General features: G+C 35.1%; 1 protein-coding gene across 7 annotated transcripts in view; it reads right to left on the bottom strand.

Annotated features, from left to right (window-relative positions):
- PPHLN1 (periphilin 1) overlaps positions 1–22847 on the bottom strand; it is a 234071-nt gene that overhangs the window by 121029 nt on the left and 90195 nt on the right. For 5 of the 7 annotated variants that reach the window (XM_059935650.1, XM_059935651.1, XM_059935653.1 and 2 more), the window contains 3 exons: positions 17463–17554; positions 5414–5578; positions 2702–2763 (listed from right to left, as the gene is read on the bottom strand). In XM_059935650.1, the coding sequence (XP_059791633.1) occupies positions 2702–2763; positions 5414–5578; positions 17463–17554 (319 nt within the window). The remainder of the gene's footprint in view (positions 1–2701; positions 2764–5413; positions 5579–17462; positions 17555–22847) is intronic. The other 2 variants (XM_059935656.1, XM_059935657.1) reach the window with 1 other exon arrangement.

Genomic DNA, 22847 nt, shown 5'->3' with positions numbered 1-22847 from the left:
AACAGAAACTCTAATTTTAAACACTGAAAAACAACAGAATTAAAATAATCCAAGAGCTGTTTCAAAAAAAAAAAGAGCTGTTTATTTAGGGAGAAATATAAACCATTAGCTAATCTAACCAAAAGCTGTGTTGTTTTTTTTTAATTTTGCTTTTCATATTCAGGTCTCTAGTATATCAGATTATTTATGTTGACATGCCAGGCTTCCAGTTTCACATTTTTTTTTCCCCCAAATGGATAGCAGTTTGTCCCAGTACTATTTATTAAAAAGTTCATTCTTTCCCCATTTGACTTTTAATACTACTAATATCCTAAATTCCTAGACATATCTAGGTTTGCTTCCAGATTCCCTATTCTGTTTCACTGTTTACACTACTACAGCTTTAATAAGTTTTGATATATGGCATATTCAGTCTTCACATGTTTTTCAATACCTAGGTTTGCTTCCAGATTCCTTATTCTGTTTCACTGTTTACACTACTACAGCTTTAATAAGTTTTGATATATGGCATATTCAGTCTTCACACGTTTTTCAATACTATTTTTGCTATTTGGCCCTTCACTCTTCATATTAATTTTAGAATCAGTTTGCCACCTTCTATGCAAAAAAAAAAAAATCCTGGAATTTAGACTGGAACCACATTGAATTCACACCTGAATCTGAAGAGAACTGACATATTTGTGATGCTGTCTCTTCATAGCCAAGGATGTACTCAGGACTTTAAAATGTTCTTTAGAAATGACTTGTAACTTCATCCAAATAGGTCTCACACACTTCAGTTAAATTTATTCTTATTACTCCTTATAGTTTTCATACTATAGTATTTTTGTAATTAATTAATTTATTTATATATATATATATATATATTTTTTTTGGCTGTGTTGGGTCTTCGTTGCTGCGCATGAGCTTTCTCTAGTTGCAGCGAGCAGGGGCTACTCTTCGTTGAGGTGCGCGGGCTTCTCATTACGATGGCTTCTCTTGTTGCAGAGCACAGGCTCTAGGCGCGCGGGCTTCAGTAGTTGTGGCATGCAGGCTCAGTAGTTGTGGCTTGCGGGCTCTAGAGCGCAGGCTCAGTAGTTGTGGCGCATGGGCTTAGCTGCTCCGTGGCATGTGGGATCTTCCCGGACCAGGGCTTAAACCTGTATCCCCTGCACTGGCAGGCAGATTCTAAACCACTGCGCCACCAGGGAAGTCCCTGCTATAGTGTTTTTAAATTACGTTGTCTAATTTATGCTGCTGATAGTTGATTTTATTATACTGAACTTTGCTAATATCCTAGTAGTTCTATAGTTTATAGACTCCTTTGGATTTTCTGCATAGATAATTATACAATCTGTAAATAGTTTTGTTTCTTTCATTCTAACCCTTAACCTTCATTTTTCTTGTCTTACTGAAGGTGTTGAGACCACCATTACCATAATGAATAGAAGCAGTGAAAATAGGCATTACTGCTTTGTTCTGGTTTTAAGGCGAATGCTTCTAACTTTACCATTCAGTATAGCAAATGCCTATCAAATAATGGTAATTCTCTTCTATTTCTAGCTGGCTGACAGTTTTTATAATTACTGAGTGTTAAATTTTATCAAAGTATTTTTCAGCATCTATTATCTCTGTTGCTTCTTTTGAGAGAGGCAGCCTGCCATGAGGTCTGAACGCCCTTGAACATGCCTGCCATACATACCAAACTGAAAGACCTAACCATCCAGTGATACTGAAGAGCTTTTGTAACTGGTCATGACGAGACAGTTCAACAGGTCAAGGTGACCACAGCATAATTACCATGTGACTGCTTACTCCCTGGGAAAGGACTGGCTTGCTTCCTGACTGCAACAAAAGGCACCCAGCACTTAACTCTGGGTTCCTTAGCTGCAATGCATAGCCACCATCTCTGCCTATCACATCCGCCTGTGGGACCTGGGGGCAGGAAACCAAAACTGCCATGCTGATGCCCCTTCTGGCTGCTGTGCTATGAGTAATTAACTGCCCTGCTCTTATCCATGGAATCTAGCTGTCTACTTCTGGCACCTATGGAGCTGTGGCAGTTACTCCTTGCCATTCTCCATGAGTTTGGGATTCTTGTCTGACAGTCTATAAGAGATCTTTAAAAGGCTCCTTTTGCAACTTCCAACACTACCAGAGTGAAATCATTTAAAAAAACAACTACCAACCTGGTTAAGTATGTCCATCTTTTTTTTCTAACTATTCTATCAAATGCCTCTATTAAGTAACCAAAGCTAACAATGATCGAGGTCCTTCCAAAATGTGTCTTCCCAACAGAACTTAATTGATCAAAATAAAGCAACTGGGAGATGCTTTTTAATAGGAGACAATTTGTAATGACTCAAATATTTTCAAGAAGGATATTTCTGGAAAAAATGCCTTATTTTCTAATTAAGCAAATATACACCTTATAATCCACATGACTCATTAAGAATAATTAAATAATTAGAGAAGAATATAGAGTTTAAATATTTTTAAATATATATTTTTACTGTCAATTACAAAATGCCAAGAGATACAGAACACTAGCTATTAGTGCCATTAATATATTACACAGTCACAAAAAGAATATAATGCTAGTTGCTTTCAAATTTTTAAATCCTATTAAATATTTCATTGATTTGCCTTGAGGTTAGATTTCAATAGCAGACATCTCAGTGAGGCAAATTTCAAAGTAATTATGTTATTTTTATCTTTTTACCTGTATTCAGGCTGTCGGCTTGCAGAATGATCATCTCTTGTCCACCTATAGCCAGATTCATCCTGTAACAGAAAAACGTTACTTAGATATTCATTTACATTATTTTGGTCAGGTAGGGTATATATGTATCTAACAGAACTACTAGAAACTAGTCTCTAAGACCAAAATAATATGAGGGCAAAAACACCTTTCTAAATTTCTCTGAGCTTCAAAGGCATAAAAAAGTAAAAAGGATACAGCAAGTCATCCATTTCAACAACTAATTTGGTAGACTGAGAACCTGTGGTACCATTTATCTCTATTAAAATACTTAAAGTATTTCTTTGGTAGGCCCAAACAGCCTTATTACCAAAAGCACATGCCAACATTCACAACATAGAAAGTCTGTTCGAGAACAAAGGTTCAATTTAAATTTAGCCAAGCACACATTTCTCGACCTTTCATTTTATTCTTCCTCTGTCAAGTTTGCTCAGCAATTTTCATATTCAAGCCCAATGAAGAACTTGTCACTTTTCCACTTTTCTTGTTCAAGTTACCTTTTCTCAACCTACCTCCCATTAAAAACCACAACTGGAAACAATATAATAAGAAATCAACACTTACTGATAAGCTATATTAGAACAAGATGTGGCACTAAGTTTAAAATTAATCAAAGAAAGCACACTTTGTCCTCTAAAACAAATTTGGACAAGGTACATATAAAAGAACCACATGGTAATCCATACTCAATTACTTTAAAATTATACAAAGAACAATGTACAATCAGCCGTCCATACCCACAGGTTCTGCATCGGCTCAAAAATATTGGAGAAGGGGGAATTCTAGAAAGTTCCAAAAAGCAAAACTTAAATTTGCTGCATGCCAGCCAACTATTTACATAGCACTATGTTGTATTAGGTATTATAAATAATCTAGAGATGATTTAAAGTATACAGAAGATGTGCATAGGTTATATGCAAATACTATGCCATTTTATATAAGGGACTTGAGCAACCTCAGGTTTTGGTATCCTGGTGGGTCCTGGAACCAATCCCCTGATATCGAGGGACAACTGTAACATGTGCATCACCTACAATCAGAAACATTGATTCACCTAAAATAAATACTATCTTCATCCTCCTCTTTAGCATCACGTACTCTATTCTTACAGAAGTAAAATGTATTCATCATTTTCCTTCCCAACATTAAACCATTAACAAACAAAAGAAAAAACTCAATAGCTATAATAGAATATTGGATCAAGTAAGCAGTTTGCTTTATACTAACTGAACTCTAGGTAAGAATTAGCATCATGAGAAACCTAAGGATCTCAAGTGGGCCTGCTTGTTTGTTTGAAGAAAATTTAAAGAGAAAATGTGTAAAGTATGAATAAACACAATTTGTAACAACAATAGTAAAAACTATTATCGAGGCACTATTATGCTGCAAGGTTTTAGAAAAAAATCTTGTTCATACGGCTTCAAATACAAATTGGTCCAATGAATCCAAAATTCCCTGTCTACACTAAATGGCCACAGGGTTTTCCTAAGAGGGATAACAACTGTTTATGCAAAGGCCAAACTGTTTCTCCTTGAGACTACCTGGAAGAATGGCTCTGATGGCAAAATCCAGTATTTCTAAAATAGAGATAACACATAGTATTTACTTTTCAATACCAAACCCTTCTTCCTAAAGGAACAGCATGACATTTAAAATTGAACAAAATAAAAATCAATTCTATTGAGAAGTAAGGAAGCTATAACACCCCAAACTTAAAAACAAACACAAGAAAATATTGAATAGTCTCACTGCCACTTTAGAATTGTCAAGGGTCACGATGATGTGGTAGTAAGAGAACTAAACTCCCATACATACTCATCTTGGGTAAATCGCCTTAGCTCCATTTCCTCAGGTGTAAAGTATGGAAACTAATTCCAATGGCTACTGTGAGGTCAAATTTATCATAAGCAATGTCTGAATATGTACCATTAATTACAACATTATATAGAAGGGAAGGAGAAAAAGGAGAAAGTGTAGGAAAATGGTCTAGCAAAGGAATGTTATAAACATGCAAGCTAGGTCAAAGGAAGTGCATCAAGGAATAGTTTAATCAAGTTCAATAACAGATTATTGCAACATTAAATATATACTTCTAGATTACTAAAGATGATCAAGAGAAAAAACATAATAATAATAGCAATAATGGCTAACACTTAAAAAGTGCTTATTATAGGAAAGGCAATGTTTTGAGGGCTTTCTAATCTGAGTTAGGAAGTAGACTTTAATAATAACAAAAATGAGACTGAGTCTCAACAACCTTAACCCAACCTTACCCACAGCATTTCATCATGATGAAAATAAAGTAATTGTAAGTGGGCACATCCAGTAAAAGATAACTACCTGGTTATCACTTATTGAATACAAAAGCAATAGACAAGATTACCTTTATCTGGTTCTGCAAATCCTTGCCAATTTAGGGGATAAAAAAGCAGGCTAGCTGGAATTAATGTCATTTAGATAGAGCTATCCAGAGGGCTTACCCACTTTGTCCAGCACCCCAAGATTCTTGACTACCAGTTCCCATTTGACAGCTCCAGCAGGCAAGTCAACAGAGCATCAAGCAGGAAGTGTTTATTCAACTGCCTTCATGGCCAGTCCCATAAATTCCAAAAATTACATGATTTTTTAAACTTATAAAATATAACAATTAGTACATGGGGGAAATTTACATACTCCTCTGTGAGGTGGACCACTTCTTCGATCATGAGAAAAACTGCGGCCCTCGTCATATTCTCGGTAATCAACATGACTGTAATATCTACTGTAGCTTCCTTCACCAGGTCTGTCTAGCAGTGGTGGTTTCTTTGGCACAATATTAACTACTCTATGGTAGCCATCCTAAAACAGACAAAAAGAAATATATAAAAATCACTAACTTCTCTATTTGGTCTTGGAAAGGTTTTTTAAAAAGCACAGGAGTTCTTATCCTTAATCAAATAGAGTAAATGTATAAACAAACAAAAATGCATTAATGAAATAACATGAATATAACTAATAGTAAGGTCTTCACATGAATTAAAGGAAATAAAACTGTTCAATGAAGAAAGCCAGGTGTTTAAAGTAACATGCAGCAATGCAAAAAACCAATCATAAGTAAAAGAAAAAATACAATATTATTGTTTTAATAAAAAATAAACTACAAAAGTGAGAATGTTACAGTAGCTCTAATCCCTAACTGTCTAGGAATTTTATAAGTAAAACCATTTAAGATAGCACACATCTTTGGTCTACTGTGTTTGAAGTACTGTTCAGAAGAAATATAAGATTTTTACACACAACCAACAGCAAATAGGGAGGTAATACTGAGCTAGAAAGATCTAGAGAAAACATTTTGCTATTTCTCCAGCAGCACTAGAGAGAGGAGAGCCTTTGACATCACAAGTTTTGAAGCAAAATAAAACTCGTTATAAAATTTGAACTTTCAAATAATTTTCAAAGTAATACATTAATGTTTTAAAGTTTTAGTAGCTGAATGGATTCTTAGTGGGAGTTGGGAAACTGGACAGAGGGAGAGAAGAACACCTGTCTTAGACAAGAAGCTGCTGTAAAATAACTAAACAAAAATGATTATCAACAAGAAGAACTGGAGAGCTACAGAACATGTATCTGTAAACAATCTGGTCTTAAGCACTCTTGCTATGTTTATCAATATCAGATTAGGTATATGTGAAAGAAACTGGCAAGCTATCTAAGTATAAGATATGATCAATATGAGTTAATTAATTTGACAAAATGAAAAACCAAAATATAATGCCCAACGTTCGGGGCTGGTTATTTTACCATCTTAAGTCTCAGTTTCATTATCTGCAAAATGAGATTAATACTAGTACCTACCTCATGGAGTTGTGAGGATTAAATAAAAACCAAATTGTAAAACATTTAGCACAGCAGGACACACTAAGTGCTCAAAAAATGTTTGCTCTTTTGATTACTATTTTTGCAAGTCTAAGTGAAACACTAAATTCCTCAAAGTGTCTATTTCCTTACATTACTTCTTAGCATTAATAACTACAACTATTCAGATATAAATAATTACATCCAATTCAAATTTCCCAATGGGTAGGAAATTTGTCAATGTGTTAGGAAAAAATAAAATCAATAGTTCATATCTATTTGACAGTTAAAATGACCTACCTAATTTTCTTCCATGGGGATACAAGTTGGTTTCCTTCTTTAGTATGTTAGACATTAAACTGTAATATATATTCTGTATGATTACATAAAATATAGTACACAAATGAATTTATTGACTCTTTCTTCTAAACACTATCTTTCACAGAGATTTCAATTAAATCTAAACAAATACTGAGTTTCTTTTTTTAAAAAAATGGCATTAAGCCAAAATTAACATTACAATTTATAGCATTTTCTAATTCAAAATTTATTATACATAAAATTAGAATCACTGATTTCTCCAATTCCAGGAAATCATAAAATTCCACTCCACAATATCCTTGTTTGTACATGCTTTGGTGAAGGGATGGTGGAGTGAGCATATACGCCTAAACGCTTCTATTAATAGACAGCTTATTACCTTACCAAGCAGCCTGTTTCTGTGTTCAACTCCCCCAAATTACTACAAAGTTATTTCAGGATTTTAAAATGTATATGGTAAAACTTTCAAAGAAGTAAAACTCAAGTCACATTTAGTTATATATTTAACAAATTGTTTCTACAAAATAATACAAATGAAAATAATCATTCCAAACTTGTTAATCAGCAAAAGAAAAAATCTCCTAATGACAGTTCTTACATCTAGCAATGAAGATGAAATTGGCATTTCCTTTATGTTCTGAGAAAGTCTTCAAATGTAAGTATCATTATACCATCTCTGCTCTGTAGGCATCTAATCTTAAAGAAAACTCCCTCATTCTATGAAAAGATTTAAGGAAATGAAGACGACTGTAGAGTCTGTGACAAAGCAAGACTGTGTTTTCAGAGAGTTCATAGCTTATCCAGATATACCATTCAAGAACTTTTTTCTTTCCAATAAAATCCATGAAGAGAGGCAAAGATTTCAGAATCTCTCTTTCAAAAGCTTATATTATTAAGAAAGTTCAAACAGTATTTTATATTACTTACAAAGCCAGATCTGAATGGAAACACCACCACTGTTTGAAATTCTTGTACAAATCTTACATTAAGCTATAAATATGTAATTTTCCTTCCTAAATGCTAATGGAAGTACACAAGGCTTCAGATACTGATGTTTGGAACCTCCTTTAAAGAAATGTTTTGGAAAACAATGGCACCATAATACATGAACCAGAAATCAAAATTATAACTTATGAAGAATATGTTATACAGGGTTTTTAAGAACAACAGGATCATTTTCAATTAATTAAAAAATAAACTCAATGGAATGGAAACATTTATTATTTAAAATGCAGATGGATCCATCGGCTTTGCTTCTCCAAAGTTAGTATTAATGGTATGATCAGTCAGACCAAAAATAAATAGTATATGTAGTTCATTAAAAAAAAACGATAAATTTAAAAACCCATTTTACTTAATCATTTATCCACTCTGGCAGGACGTAGAAAGCAAAAACATGTATATAAACTTAACCACTTTTTTGAAAAGTTATAGTTCTATGATTTTTACACTTTTGTAATTGTCATTACCTTTTAGACGAGACAATTCCTACCACAAGGCTCTCTGCATTTCTGAAATATGGACTATTCACAGTTTGCTTGTGCTAACAGAAATCTGATCAGATTAAGATACATATCAAATTAGTTTTGCAATTTTGAAATCTGAAATGGTGATTGTGTTTTGTTGCAAAACAACCAATTATTTCTTCATTTTCTATAAATTCCAATTTAATATAACTACCTGTTATGAGAAACACTTTCATTTTAGTCAAGTAAAAGCACCAAGTTTGATGTTTTCTTTGATTCCATATATAAATTACATGAAATTTCCCACACTAATGTTTAGTCTCATTACTAACTGGGTACAAATTATGAGGATTACATTTCTTTAAAAACATTTATTTTCCATTGTCCTTAAAATATATTTTCCACCCATTTTAACACAAAAACATTTTTAATATATAAGCACCCCCTTAAGCATCTTTATCTTTTAGGAACACATACTGAAATATTTTCATTTGAAATAAGTTTTGGATTTACTTCAAAATAATCTAGGAGGGAGGAAAGTGGTGAAGGCATAGACAAAACAAGATTGACCATGAGATGATAATTACCATTTGAATGATTTGTCCTTGGGAGTTCATACATCATTTTGTTTACTTTCATATACTTAATTTTTACCCTTATAAAAAGTCAAAAACAACTAAAACATTAACCTACCAACAAAGTAACTAAGTACAATGGTACATGTAACTATTCAATGCCATTATTTCCTGACACACTCAACTTAGTATGAATGCAAGTTTCATGGGCACAGAAACTTTGGTCTTATCCACTGCTCTATTCCCAGCACCTGGAACAGTACTTGGCACACAGCAAGCACCACATACATAATATACATTCCACTTTGCTATCTCAATTTTACGCTCCTGTTGGCATCACATGCTTTTTACTAGAAAAGTACAACACCTAACTAAAAAATTTGATTACCCACCAGGCTGGTGGACTTCTGCTTTCAAAAGCTTGAGGTTTCCTCACTCTGATCCCTCATGTTTTATGAGATGTCTCTGTATAGTAGCACTTATTGGTTTAATTCACTCACTGAATTTTCAATGAAATATTGATTTTTCTGGGTCATTTCAATGGCTTTTGGGAATAATGGGTCAAATATCTGAAACTGGAACTGCCCCAGAAAATTAGGACAGGACTTCCCTGGTGGTGCAGTGGTTAAGAATCCGCCTGGTGATGCAGGGGACATGGGTTCAAGCCCTGGTCCAGGAAGATCCCACATGCCGCGGAGCAACTAAGCCCGTGCGCCACAACTACTGAGCCTGCGCTCTAGAGCCCGCGAGCCACAACTATTGAGCCCACGTGCCACAACTACTAAAGCCCGCGCGCCTAGAGCCCGTGCTCCACAAGAGAAGCCACCGCAATGAGAAGGCTGTGCACCACAACGAAGAGTAGCCCCTGCTCGCCACAACTAGAGAAAGCCCACGCATAGCAACGAAGACCCAATGCAGCCAAAAATAAATGAAATAAAATAATTAAAAAAAAAAAAAAAAAAAGAAAATTAGGACATATTACAGAATGTAGCCAAGAATTGCTCATATCTCTCTGGAAATAGTGACAACAAAAAGAAAGTTAAGTTCATGCAATTCTGTCAGCCAAAAAAATTAAACACCTCCTAGGGCAGCTCTACACAAAGGAACATTATTAAATCAAAACTCAGCAAATGAACACTTAAGATTTTGTATTTCACATACGTAATTTTCACATTTCAAGTAAACTGTAAAAAAAAACATTGCACTTTAGGTAATGATATGCATGTTTAGGTAGGTAATGTAAAGTGTACTGTTGTCCACAGTTTACCTTGAAATGCATCCCCAAAATTTGATGGATTAAGTGTATGCATAAAGGACAGACGGATGGATAAAGACATGATAAAACAAGTTCAGTAAAATGTTAACAGCTGAATCTAAATGATGAGTAAATGGATGTTCACTATAAAATTTAACTTTGCTGCAGGTTTTAAAACTTTCATAATAAAATACTGAAAAAAGTTTTATTTACATGGGTAAATTTACAGGAACACTGACTAGGTAAAACAATAAACTGCGGGGCATAAAAAGAATTAAATTATGCATGTGCACACTTTTAATAAGTGTTTCATGAAATAAGAGTGGGAAGAAAAGGAATATTTCCACATTAATATACTTTAAGCAATAGTATCTGGAATATGTATATAACTGAATTGCTAAATTAAGTAGACCTGATTATTTCAAGTTGGATTAAAAACAGATGTCTGATTTTATCTTGGGTACATTTAAATATGAGAATACATGGAACAAATATATGTCCTATATATTACCTATAAGGCCTTAGAAATTAACAAACTCATGTTCTGAATTCACTAAAAAATTGATTTCTGATTGGCTAGAGTCTCCAAGAGGGAAATAACCAATGACAAGAACAGTAGAAACATTCAACTAACCCAAGGAAATAAATATATCGTTATGTAATTACTTACTTATAAAACCTAGTTATGTAACTCAAAACTAATTATATGTGACAGAAAAATTTTTTAAAAAAAAATGTTTTTTTGGCCGCGCAACACAGCTTGCAGGATCTTAGTTTCCCAACCAGAGTTTGAACCCGGGCCATGACAGTGAAAGCTCCGAGTCCTAACCACTGGACCGCCAGGGAACTCCCAAAAAATAAAATTTTTTAAAAATGTTGCTGCTCATCACTACCCTCAGTCTTTACAATTCTCACTGCTACCAAGATTAGAAAATCTTTTACTTAATATGCATTTGTTAAAGGAACAGAAGAAGAAGGCAGGTAGAAGCAGATAGGATTGCTTCAGTCCCAGTTACATTACAGTGCCCCAAATATAAGCTGCTAGTGTTTTGATCCTAGTTTCCAAACTTTACCATCTCTAAAAATCTGAAATAAGCCAATGGAAAATGGACATTTTATGTTGCAACTTCATTAAAATGTTCCACATTACCTATCTGTTCCCTATCAGGCTAACAAGGCGGACTTCCACAACTGGAAATTTACTGGTATCTAAAAGCCATTGTCACAAAACTTGAAAAAGGCTATAAAATCATATAACCAAGCTCACAGAAATTACAGATTAAAAAGTAGAAAGCATGTTTTTAAAAATAAAGACCTTACAGGGACTTCCCTGGTGGTCCAGTGGTTAAGACTCCATGCTCCCAACGCAGGGGGCCTGGGTTCAATCCCTGGTCACGGAACTAAATCCTGTGTGCTGCAATTAAAGATCCCGCATGCCGCAACTAAAGATCCCGCATGTTGCAACTTTATTTATCCCGGCACAGCCAAATAAATAAATAAATATTTTTAAAAATAAAATTAAAAAATTAAAAGTAAAAGCCTTACAGACATCTAGAAGTTAAATGTAGATGTTCTGTGATAATCAGTGTCCTCCCAACAAAGGAATGTGTATGTTTACATGCAGATTCTGTGTAGTATACTTCTTTGGGCTTAAGTCTCCTATTTATCTACCCAAGTTTAAGACTAAATAAAAATTTATGTGAAGCACCTTAAGAGTAACTTATTATTGATACAGAAGTAATTTTTAAATGCTCTAAAGTGCTAAAATAATAATTGATATATTTGTCAAGTTGTACATTGAGGATAAGCTTTCCAATACTCAAATTAAGTGTAATTTAACATCAGCACCAAAATATATGTGTCCAATTGCCTTCCAGGTTTATCAAAAGCTAGAAGCTCACAAAATAGTTGCTTTATAACTGAGGTCATACTAGTGTAGTAGGTACCTTCTAGAGTCCCTATTTGATGTCATACTTTATGTCATAGCAATAGTTTCTCAAACACATTTCTGATGTATCAGAATTGGGAATGAATGGGACAAGGGGAACAGTAAGAAAAAAAAAAAGAGAAATGCAGTAAAATCGTTTGTTGTTAGAGAACAGAACCCAAACATACAAAATAAAATAGAACATTAACTTTGTCTATCCCAGACACTAATGAGAGTAGGTTCTCACTTTATGAAGGACTGGCTAAAGTTTTACATTTAGAAAAAAATATATATTCTGTCCTTTCAAAATTTTAAGTAAAGTTTTATTTAGGTATGACAGCCACATAAAAAAGTGTACAAACCGTGAATGTATTTCTGGATAAATTTTCACAAGGTAATCATACTGTGTAACTACCACCCAGATCAAGAAACTGAACATTCCTAGCATGGCAAAAGCCTTCCTGTGCTCTCTCCCAGTCACTACCTCTGTCTCCCAAAAGTTAACTTCTTTCCTGGCTAGTTCTGCCTGTTTTGAAACTTTGTATAAAAGGAATCATACAGGACACACTCTTCTTTCTTCCAGTATTGTTTGTGAGGGTCACACATGTTGTTGCATATGGCAGCAGTCCATTCTTTCTCATTGCTGTATAACTGCACAATTAATTTATCCATGCTGTTGGACACTTGGATTGTTGCCAGTCTGGAGTTCTTATGAATAATACTGCTTGGGAACATTCTTGTACATATCAATATCATACACCAATATACTTTTTAAAATAACATTAGATGATCTCTGCTTTGTAAGCAAATATTTTAAAACTTTTAATTATGTTTTTATTAGATCCAAAGTCAGAATTACAACTTCAGTGATTTACATTTCTAGTTCCAGTGTCACTTAAACACTTTAACCCAAGAATTCTGTCGGTCCATGAAATCAGATGTGAATAAAAAATTACTTTTTCACCTAAAAGTAGGCAACAAACAACACAACAGCAAAAGCAGTATCTGTGGCTTCACCACTAACAGAAATCACAGATATTTTTATGTTCATGTTATAACTGTTGCTATAACAACAAAGTATCATTTACACTCATCACTCCTTTGAAAACACAGCAATGAAATCCCCACCACTAGTTCTTGCTTGATATCTAATGACCTACTAAAAGAAGTATATATTACTATATCACAAATTTGGTTTCTAATAGTTTTATAATTATATTCAAATATAAGTGGTCTCCTTTAATTTTGTGTATTTTATTTTATAGTTTTAAAAATGCTATTCTAGGAAGAGATCCATAGGCTTCACAACACTGCTAAAGGGATCATGGCACAGAAAAGGTTAAGAACCTATGCTTTTTTAACTAAAATGTAGGTGTAACATAAAAAGCAAAGGGATAATTTTCCAAGAGCCATCAAAGGGGTATAACATATCGAGAGGAAAGGAAGGCTTTAAATTACTAACCATAATAAGACCAAGTTCACCAGAAAAAATGTCGTGTCTTGAGTCTTGTGGAGGGGGGGATGTGGGAAGACAGAAGGATTTATAAAGTAATAGAAGTTGACTGTGGGGGATGGAGAGACCAATCTAATGGAATTAAAAGAAGAAAGACCAGAGGAATGAACTTGGACAAGTTCTGGGCACATTCCATGTTCCAGAAGGAGAAAAGCAGTCTGGGCTCTTCCCCATCTAGGAGAAACCTAGTAGCCAGAGAACTTAAGGAAGTGAGATTTACCTTTAGGCACTTACAGTTGAGTATATCCAGTCTGATTTTAAGGGCACTTGTGGTAAAAACATATCTCCCTATCTGCTTACCGCTGATGAAATTATTTTACAAAGGAAAAATGCCTCTGTTTCACTTTTACACACACACAAAAGGTATAAAATGAAAACGTTTGGGTTTGTTTAAATTTTACTACAATATCCTCATTCATTGAGGACTTCCCTCACCTGTCATCTTTACCTCAACCGTCATCATCAGCAACTTCAGTGTTCAGCTACAATCTGACTTTCTTAACTCTGCATACAGGAATCACCTGATGAACTTTTAAACAACACTATTGTCCAGATCCTATCCATAAAGATTATGACTTAATTATCTAGGGCCCATTCATTGGTATTTAAGAGCCCTCTAGGTAATGTACAGTGAGGACTGAGAGCCCCTAATCTAGATTACTGATCCAAAATCTAACCTCAAAGTTTTGTTGACCTCAACTCCAATAACCTTCACCCACCCTCATTCCCACCACCATATACTGAACTTCAGTCACCCAGAACTGTTCCATCTTGGAAACTCTACATTCCAAAATACTAATTGCTTATCTTTCCACCATACCCTGGCCTTCAACCTCATTAAGCCTTTCCTGTCCCTCAACCCCTTACTTCTTTCAATCCATCATCCCTCTCATAGCCTTATTCCCTTTCCTAATCAGCCCATTCCACATATCACCTCAATAATTCTTCAATATCCTTATCTCCCTGGGTCCACCATTCATCTTGGAATCTTAAATCAATACAACTTGCTTTCTCTACTCCCAACCTGGGCTACTTAGATAATAAAGCACACAATCCTGCAGATTGGTGCCCCTATAAAATTTAAGGTACATAAGCTTACAGCCCCTCAGCAACAGTCTTTTTAAACATATCTAGTCAGGAGATACCTACAATGGCTACGCCAAACTTCAATGGCCTCAAGTCTCCCTCTACCTCCTCCACTTTCAATAGATGATCTTGCCACCTCTTACTTGAGAGAAAAAGGCTGTTAGATATGAGCTTTCTCAAATCCATTCTCACACAGACAATGACCTTACTAGAGATAGAGAGGGCCCTACTTATTGGTCTTTATGACACTGATAAACTGATTATTCCCATCTTAGAACTCACTCCTCCCCAGCATATTTAAGCCAGCTTCCTTGATAAGCAATAGCCTCTGGGCAGGTCCCTCAGCTTCCAGTTTTAACAGCTCTTTAAGCCAACTCCCACTGCAGTGTGTTCTATCATATAACAGAGCATGCACACATAATGCAGAATGGTGTCTTAAAAGTTTTACATCATAACTTTCCCCATGATTTTATCGTATTTCCCACTGTTCTCTGAAATTATATTTCTGTATATAAATCTCTGTCTACGTTATAAGGCTTCTAAAACACTCTACTACATTCTAGAAATGTACCATTCAACACTCAGAATTGTTTTGAAGATTAGGAAGTTGATATATACCTCACTTACAGTAGGTAGGTACTAGTTAAATAGATAGTTACAATAAATTTCCATTTAAAGTAAGTCATCCCCTCTCTAAATTACCTTATTTTATAATTTGGAGCCATGTAAAAGTGTTACATTAAAAAAAAAAAAAACTAATTAGAAAAGAAAAAAAAAAGGCAAACCCCCAAAATCAAAAACAAAGCACGGCTTCCCTGGTGGGGCAGCGGTTAAGAATCCTTCTGCCAATGCAGGGGACACGGGTTCGATCCCTGGCCCAGGAAGATCGCACATGTCGCAGAGCAACTATGCCCGTGCACCACAACTACTGGGCCTGCACTCTAGAGCCCGTGAGCCACTTGAGCCCAGGTGCCACAACTACTGAAGCCTGCGTGCCTAGAGCCCATGCTCCGCAACAAGAGAAGCCACGACAATGAGAAGCCCACGCACCTCAACGAAGAGTAGCCCCCGCTCGCTGCAACTAGAGAAAGCCCACACACAGCAATGAAGACCCAATACAGCCAAAAATAAAAACAAAAAAACTAATTAATTAAAAAAAAAAAGGTAGGGGCTTCCCTGGTGGCGCAGTGGTTGAGAGTCTGCCTGCCAATGCAGGGGAAACGGGTTCGAGCCCTGGTCTGGGAAGATCCCACGTGCCGCGGAGCAGCTGGGCCCCTGAGCCACAATTACTGAGCCTGCGCGTCTGGAGCCTGTGCTCTGCAACAAGAGAGGCTGCGATAGTGAGAGGCCCGCGCACCGCGATGAAGAGTGGTCCCCGCTTGCCACAACTAGAGAAAACCCTCGCACAGAAACGAAGACCCAACACAGCCATAAATAAATAAATAAACAAATACTTAAAAAAAAAAAAAAAAAGTAAAAGTCTAAAAAAAAAAAAAAGATGTGGGGAGGTGGATGATATCTTTAAAAAAAAAAAAAAAAGGTAAAACAAACCCAACTATATATTCAGTTAATGGCATAACCACACAGAAAATTCTTTTAAGTATCCCAAATTTCTAATAGGATATATCCACGGGAGGGTAAGGGACCTAAAAAAATAATTTTAAAAAAATTCATCCCTTTTCCCATCCCTGTGTTAGTCCTACATCTTGTTTATCTATCACTTTTTTGTTCTAGGTAAACTATAAAATAATTCTATCAAGCTGAAAAAATTTCTAAATTGAGATTTTGATTAGAAACATCAAGACTATTAATTAACCTGGAAAGAAATGACATTTTGTAATAATTAAGTCCGCCCCTTCTGAAATATGGGAGGCCTCTTCATTTTTTCCATCTTAATTCATTTTAGATCAACCCCAAGCTAAGCTGTAACCTAGGCCAAATGACAACCATGAAGATGATATCACCCATCTAAGTGGGTTGTAGGATTTACTTACAACATATACAAAAAATAACTAACATATAAACTAATATTTGTGCCCTTTGATAGTGTATAGTGAATCCATAATATACCCATATACCATCACCATGAGCCCAATCCCTTGGTGCTTAGAATGGGCCTAAGCAAAAGTTTAAGATTGACAGCTTCTTGACCTTACCCAAACCCTCCCTTGGGTCTCTATAGAGGATTTTGAGGAGAGAAAGAGAGCATACACCCATTCAATAAACAGTAAGCTCCTACTATGTGCCAGGTACTAAACACAGTGCTGGGAATACAATAATAAGCAAAACAGCAAGCTCCTTTAGAAAAGAAAAGGACTGGTTCAAAATTATCAATTCCCAGAGCAACAAAGAGACAAGCAGTAGAACAGCATACCAGAAACTGCCTACCTCCCCCTACTTTAGAATTTCACATATCCAATTTGCAAACATTTTTAGGAATATAGAAAAACAGGTGACAGCCAATAGTAGCAGCAGGTGCTCAAATATTTCTTTGTTAACTGATGGTCTGAGCTTTATCAAACCTTAAATTTTCTTCACAAGTTAAGTATAAATCCTCCCTTTTAGAAATTTAAGCAAGAAATATAAAATACAGATTTTCTACATAAATAAAATGTTGCCTTTCATTTTCAAACTTTTGACTTTTAAAAGATAAGCTTGATCTATCTACATTTCAACTAGCTTTTGGTAGACAAAATTCACTTGGACACTTGGTTCTGAATTATTCTATAGGTAAGAACAACTTACACTGGGGTGACTTCGAGGAGGTACTCTTTCTCTTGGAGGTCTTTCATAGTCATATCGTCCCTCAGACCACATTTCATCTCTTCTGTAAGCCACTGAAGAATAAAAAAAAAGAAATCAAAGAATAATGGGTTTTATGTTACTATGAAATAGTAAAGAAGAAAAGGAAAAAGTAAATGATTACATTCTAATACAGATATTTTCCAGAGATACTTAAGGGAAAAAAAAAAATGTAAGTGACCGAAAGGAAAAAAACAATGATTATGGCAATTCTTCAAAACAATTTTGAAATTTTCTTAAAAAAAAAAAAAGTAATAGAAAGCCCCACCTTCCTTCTATTTCCAAGGCTGTTTAAAAGCTTCAAAGACCTTATTCTCATCAACTGTGGGAAGATCCATAAGACCACAGATTTTTCATTCTCATAGAGTAAAAATTAGAAAAGATTCATTTTAATGAACAGTGTAAAAGGCTAATAAGCAAAGCTAGATGGTGTGTACAACAGTAGTTTCAGCTTTTCTACATCCTTGGAGCTTACTGTCTATGTCCAATGAAGTGGTTTTAACTGAAAAAAATACTAAATAAACAATCCTGTAAAAACACACTCAACAGGACTTCCCTGGTGGCGCAGTGGTTGAGAATCCACCTGCCAATGCAGGGGACACGAGTTCAAGCTCTGGTCCGGGAAGATCCCACGCGCCACAGAGCAACTAAGCCCATGCGCCACAACTACTAAGCCTGCGCTCTAGAGCTCGCGAGCCACAACTACTGAAGCCCACGTGCCCCAGAACCCAAGCTCCGCAACTACTGAACCTGCGCTCTAGGGACCGTGTGCCACAACTACTGAGCCCACATGCCGCAACTACTGAAGCCCACGCACCTAGAGCCTGTGCTCCGCAACAAGAGAAGCCACCGCAGTGAGGCCGCGCACCACAACGAAGAGTAGCCCCACTCGACACAACTAGAGAAAGCCTGCGCGCAGCAACAAAGACCCAATGCAGCCTAAATAAATAAATAAATAGGAAAAAAAACCCCACAAAACATACTCAACAAACCCTGAGACAAACCACTCTTGATTTTGTTTTTAATATTATAATCTTATTTTAATGCAGAGGCACCTTCATAAATTTGACATTAAAAGTTCTGTCAGCATTCTTCCCATTTGGGATGCAGAGAGAGGCTTCCTACTTTGATGGAGAGCTGACATTTTCTGGGTAGAGGGCTAATGCAGTGCGTTACAGAGTCCAGATGAAAGAGCATCTGTGAACAGGTAAACAAGGCAAATAAGACAGAAGATGAGAATAGGGTACAGGAAACAGCCCAAAGGTCATTTACAGGAAATGGTGATACAGTAATTGAGGGGTTGGCAAATGTTTTTTTAACGGACCAGGCAAATATTTTGGCCCTGCAGATCACAGGTCTCTGTCACAACTACTCAATTCTGGTAGTATAAATGACAACAGTCATAGGCAATATATATAAATGTATGGGTGTGGCCGTGTTCCAAAAACATTTTATTTACAAAACCAGGCAGGTGGCCCACAGGGAACAGCTTGACAAGCCCTGGAGTAGATGACAAATGGTTAACAGGGCAGAACTGGGGGAGGGTGAAGTAATCATGGAGCAGGTTAGAACTGTGAACCATCCTGATGCGTAGAAGGATGATCATGAGCGAGCAGTGAAAATGGAACAGGTACCAAGTTATGGCCTTTTAGTACATAGAAAATAAGGCAACAAGTCCACATACACAGTCCACAGATCAGTGAAGATGAAAAATATTTCAGAGAAGCCATATATCAAGAGATTTTTGGTGGTTCTTTCTGATGTACTACTAAGGGGGAAGAAAAAGAAATAGACACTCCATTTTGGCAGCACAGAACTGTAATAGTTTAGGTTAGTTTAAGCTAAGGAAAAAACAAAGACTGGAAGATGAGAGCAATACTTTTTTAACACTATCATAGTAAAATCAATCTTAATTTTCTCTGTACAAACAAACCTATAATACTTTCTAATACAATCAGACCAAATAAAATGAACTAACTAACCAAAGATGCCTAGCGAAATGTTAATTTAAGTTACAAATTAGCTTTTAACATTATGCATAAATCAACCTGAATTCTAACTCTACAATCAGACATCATTAACAGTGTTATTTCAAAGTAACCAGTCTTTTAGGTAGAAGAACTGATGGAAGCTTAAAAGGAAAAGAAATAGTCAACATGGAAAAGAAATAGTCAACATTGCTTCTCCTCACCTACCTTTACTGAATCCAGGTTTCAGTAAAAGGGTTTCAGTCTAAAGAATGAGTTAGGTTTTATACTACTTAAGATACAATACACAGAAATAGTAACAGCAACAAATTGAAATCAAATCACAGGAAAAAATCAACAACCCAAAAGAAAAATAGACATATGATATGAAGACAGTTTACAAAAAAGGAAACACAATGGCTCAATCTTTTGAAAAGATACCCACCTTTCTTCAAAATAAAGAAGATGAAAACTAAAACTATAATGGAGTACCCAAAGCTCTGAAGAAAGCAAACTGTTTTAATGAGAGTAAGGAAAGCAACACTCATAATTAATGGAGGAAGTATAATTTGGAACAGACTGGGAACAATTTGACAATATCTATTGAAAATGTTAAATGCACATATGCTTTGACCTGGCAATTCCACTTCTACATATACTTGTACATGTGCATGGCAAAGACTGAAAGCAACCTAAAATGTCCTTCAGGAGGGTACAGGTTAAATACAGTGTTGTACATTCATATAAAGGAATTCTATGCAAACCATTTCAAAGAAAGTAATCCCATATATAACAATATAGAAAGATTGCCAAGATACACTGCTAAGTAAAAAAGAGCAAAGGGCAGTCTAACATGTAGAGTATGCTGACGCTTTGGAAGTAAAAAGGCAAGATATGAATACATACATGCTTTTGCACAGACCACTTCTGGGAGTATAAGCAAGAGAACATAACCATGCCTGCCTCTGGGAAAAATGGGGTGGCTGGAGTATAGGAAGGTAAATATTTTCACCGCATGTTTTATACATCTTATTATCTATTATAAAAATAAGAAACTGTTTTTAAAGGTCCTGAAAATCATTCAATAAGTATAATGTGTCAGTTGATGGCAAAAATTATGACTATAAATTAATGAACTAAAGGAGAACATAAGGAAAAGTAAGATTTTGTAATTAATGTGAAACAAAAATAAACTACAAGAGTTCTAAAGAAATCCTATATAGTTTCTTAACTAGATACAGCAATAAAATACTGAAATCTACTGGCTGCCCACAAAGAATGTATGAATAATTACTATACCACTTACTTGAGTCTTTTCAGGAATCAAATTTAAAGTTTTCAACAATCTCCTGCAGGTGGGGGGGGGGGGAATACAGACATAAGGATTTGTGTCTGTATGTATGAATGGAGAAAAATAACTAAACCTTCATTATTTGTATAAATAAAACTCTCAAAATAAAAAATTATGTGCCTTAATAAGCAAGACTCCCTTCAAACACACCTTTGAAAATAGAAGATATTATTTTGACCACCAGAGGCCACTCAAGTTTCGTAAGAACAACAAAATTACATCAAGAAGACTTCTAGTCCTAACTTTGCCAGTTGAGAGCTGGACAGGGCATAACTCTTATCCTTTCTCTGAAAGGATTGCACTAGATGTTTAAGTCATTTTTACCTAGAATATTAAAAACACCAGCTTTAAAATACCTCACATATTGAAAGAAAATCTGGCATCCTCAGCCTGGAAAACCCTACAGTTTTATTTTGGCAATAAATGGTCCCATGTTCAAAAGTAATCCCAATATCAAGCCAGTAATCATTGACTCATCAAAGAACACCAAACTTATTAGGTATAAGTTTGATGGAGAACTTTTAATGACTTTCTCTGAAAATATACAAAGTACACTGAGCAGGCTTAGGTAAAATTAAAAAAACAAAAAGGGCATGTACGATTAACGATGGAAATTCCAAATATTTCAAATATTCTTACGTTTAAAAAAAAAGTGACTCTAAATCTACTCAAGCCTGTAGCCCTACCTACCACTTTACATGAAATTCAAAGGATAGAGGAGTGGGTCTACTAGAAAGACTAGGCTCACCTAATTGCTTTACAGAAATTTTGAGAAGTGCCTCACTAGCTGAGTGCAGAAATAAGACTGTATTTATAGTCTTAAATTTATAGGTCACTCCTGATCTAGTTGCCTTTTTCTGCTTGGCAGTTTGGAAGACAAATAACAAAAATTTTATTGCAATTACCTCACAGTATTTCTACTTTAATTAATAAATCCACAGCTTACAGAAGCTAAAAAAAAAAAAGCAGCAAACAAAGTAAAAGTATTTAATTTTGATGAAAACCTAGCAATTGGAAACAAAGCAGCTAGAACAAGGCAAAAAACAGAAACATAATCATACAGAAAGTCAAAATAGCACTGTCTAGAATATACATCATCAAGAGACAAGAGACCAATTAAATTCATTTGTGGAAGAGCTAAATGTAAGCAAATGAATCAGAGTTAAAATCCAGAGACAGAAAAAACCTAAATAAAAGCAAATTTATCTGATGGGGAGTCATTGTTTAATAGGTATGTTGTTTCAGTTTGGGAAGATGAAAAGCATTGGGTGGTGGTGATGGTTGCACAACAATGTGAATGTAAATACTTAACACCACTGAATTGTATGCTTAACTGGTTAAAAAGGAAAATTTTATGTATATTTTACAATTAAAAAAAAATTTTTTAACGTGAATTTATCTGGCACCAAACTCCCAGCTGACTTTGCTGAATGTAACAATCACTTCTGTAAGGCATCAATCTGTATTTTGAACTTAATTTCTACTAGAAACAGAGAGCATCCACAAAACAGCAAGATATTACACTACTGTTACCAAAATTTCAATTCCTATAGTTAATCCTATGACAACTTTGCATATTTGACTTCATACCTGATGATGCCCCAATGGAGTATTCACCTTACCCGGAGCTACAGAAATCACAGTTTCAAGCAAAAATGTTTAGTAAATAAGGTAAATTTTCTTTACCTTAAAAAGTTGACAATTTTTAAAGATCTTAATTTAAAATTTCAATTACTGTAAGTATAGGAATAATTTTATAAAAGGAAGTTAGTTTCCTTTACAAATAACAAATAAATTGCTTACATGTCTATATTACAATGATTAAATAGAAACATTAGGCTATAAAGTAATCTCATAATCAATTATTTCATTTTTTAAGTTATCTCTTACTAGTGAGTATACTGAAATATTAATATCTTTACAGAATCTGCAGGTATTCAGTTTTTAAATGTACTCTTACCATACCTATTGCTTTTACAGAACAGCAATATCAGAATATAATGCTTTATT

The sequence above is a fragment of the Balaenoptera ricei genome, chromosome 10 (assembly GCF_028023285.1).
Source record: "Balaenoptera ricei isolate mBalRic1 chromosome 10, mBalRic1.hap2, whole genome shotgun sequence".
In the NCBI taxonomy this organism is placed as follows: domain Eukaryota; kingdom Metazoa; phylum Chordata; class Mammalia; order Artiodactyla; family Balaenopteridae; genus Balaenoptera; species Balaenoptera ricei.
Note: the sequence above shows the minus strand (reverse complement) of the source record. Positions and strands in the feature narration are given on the sequence as shown.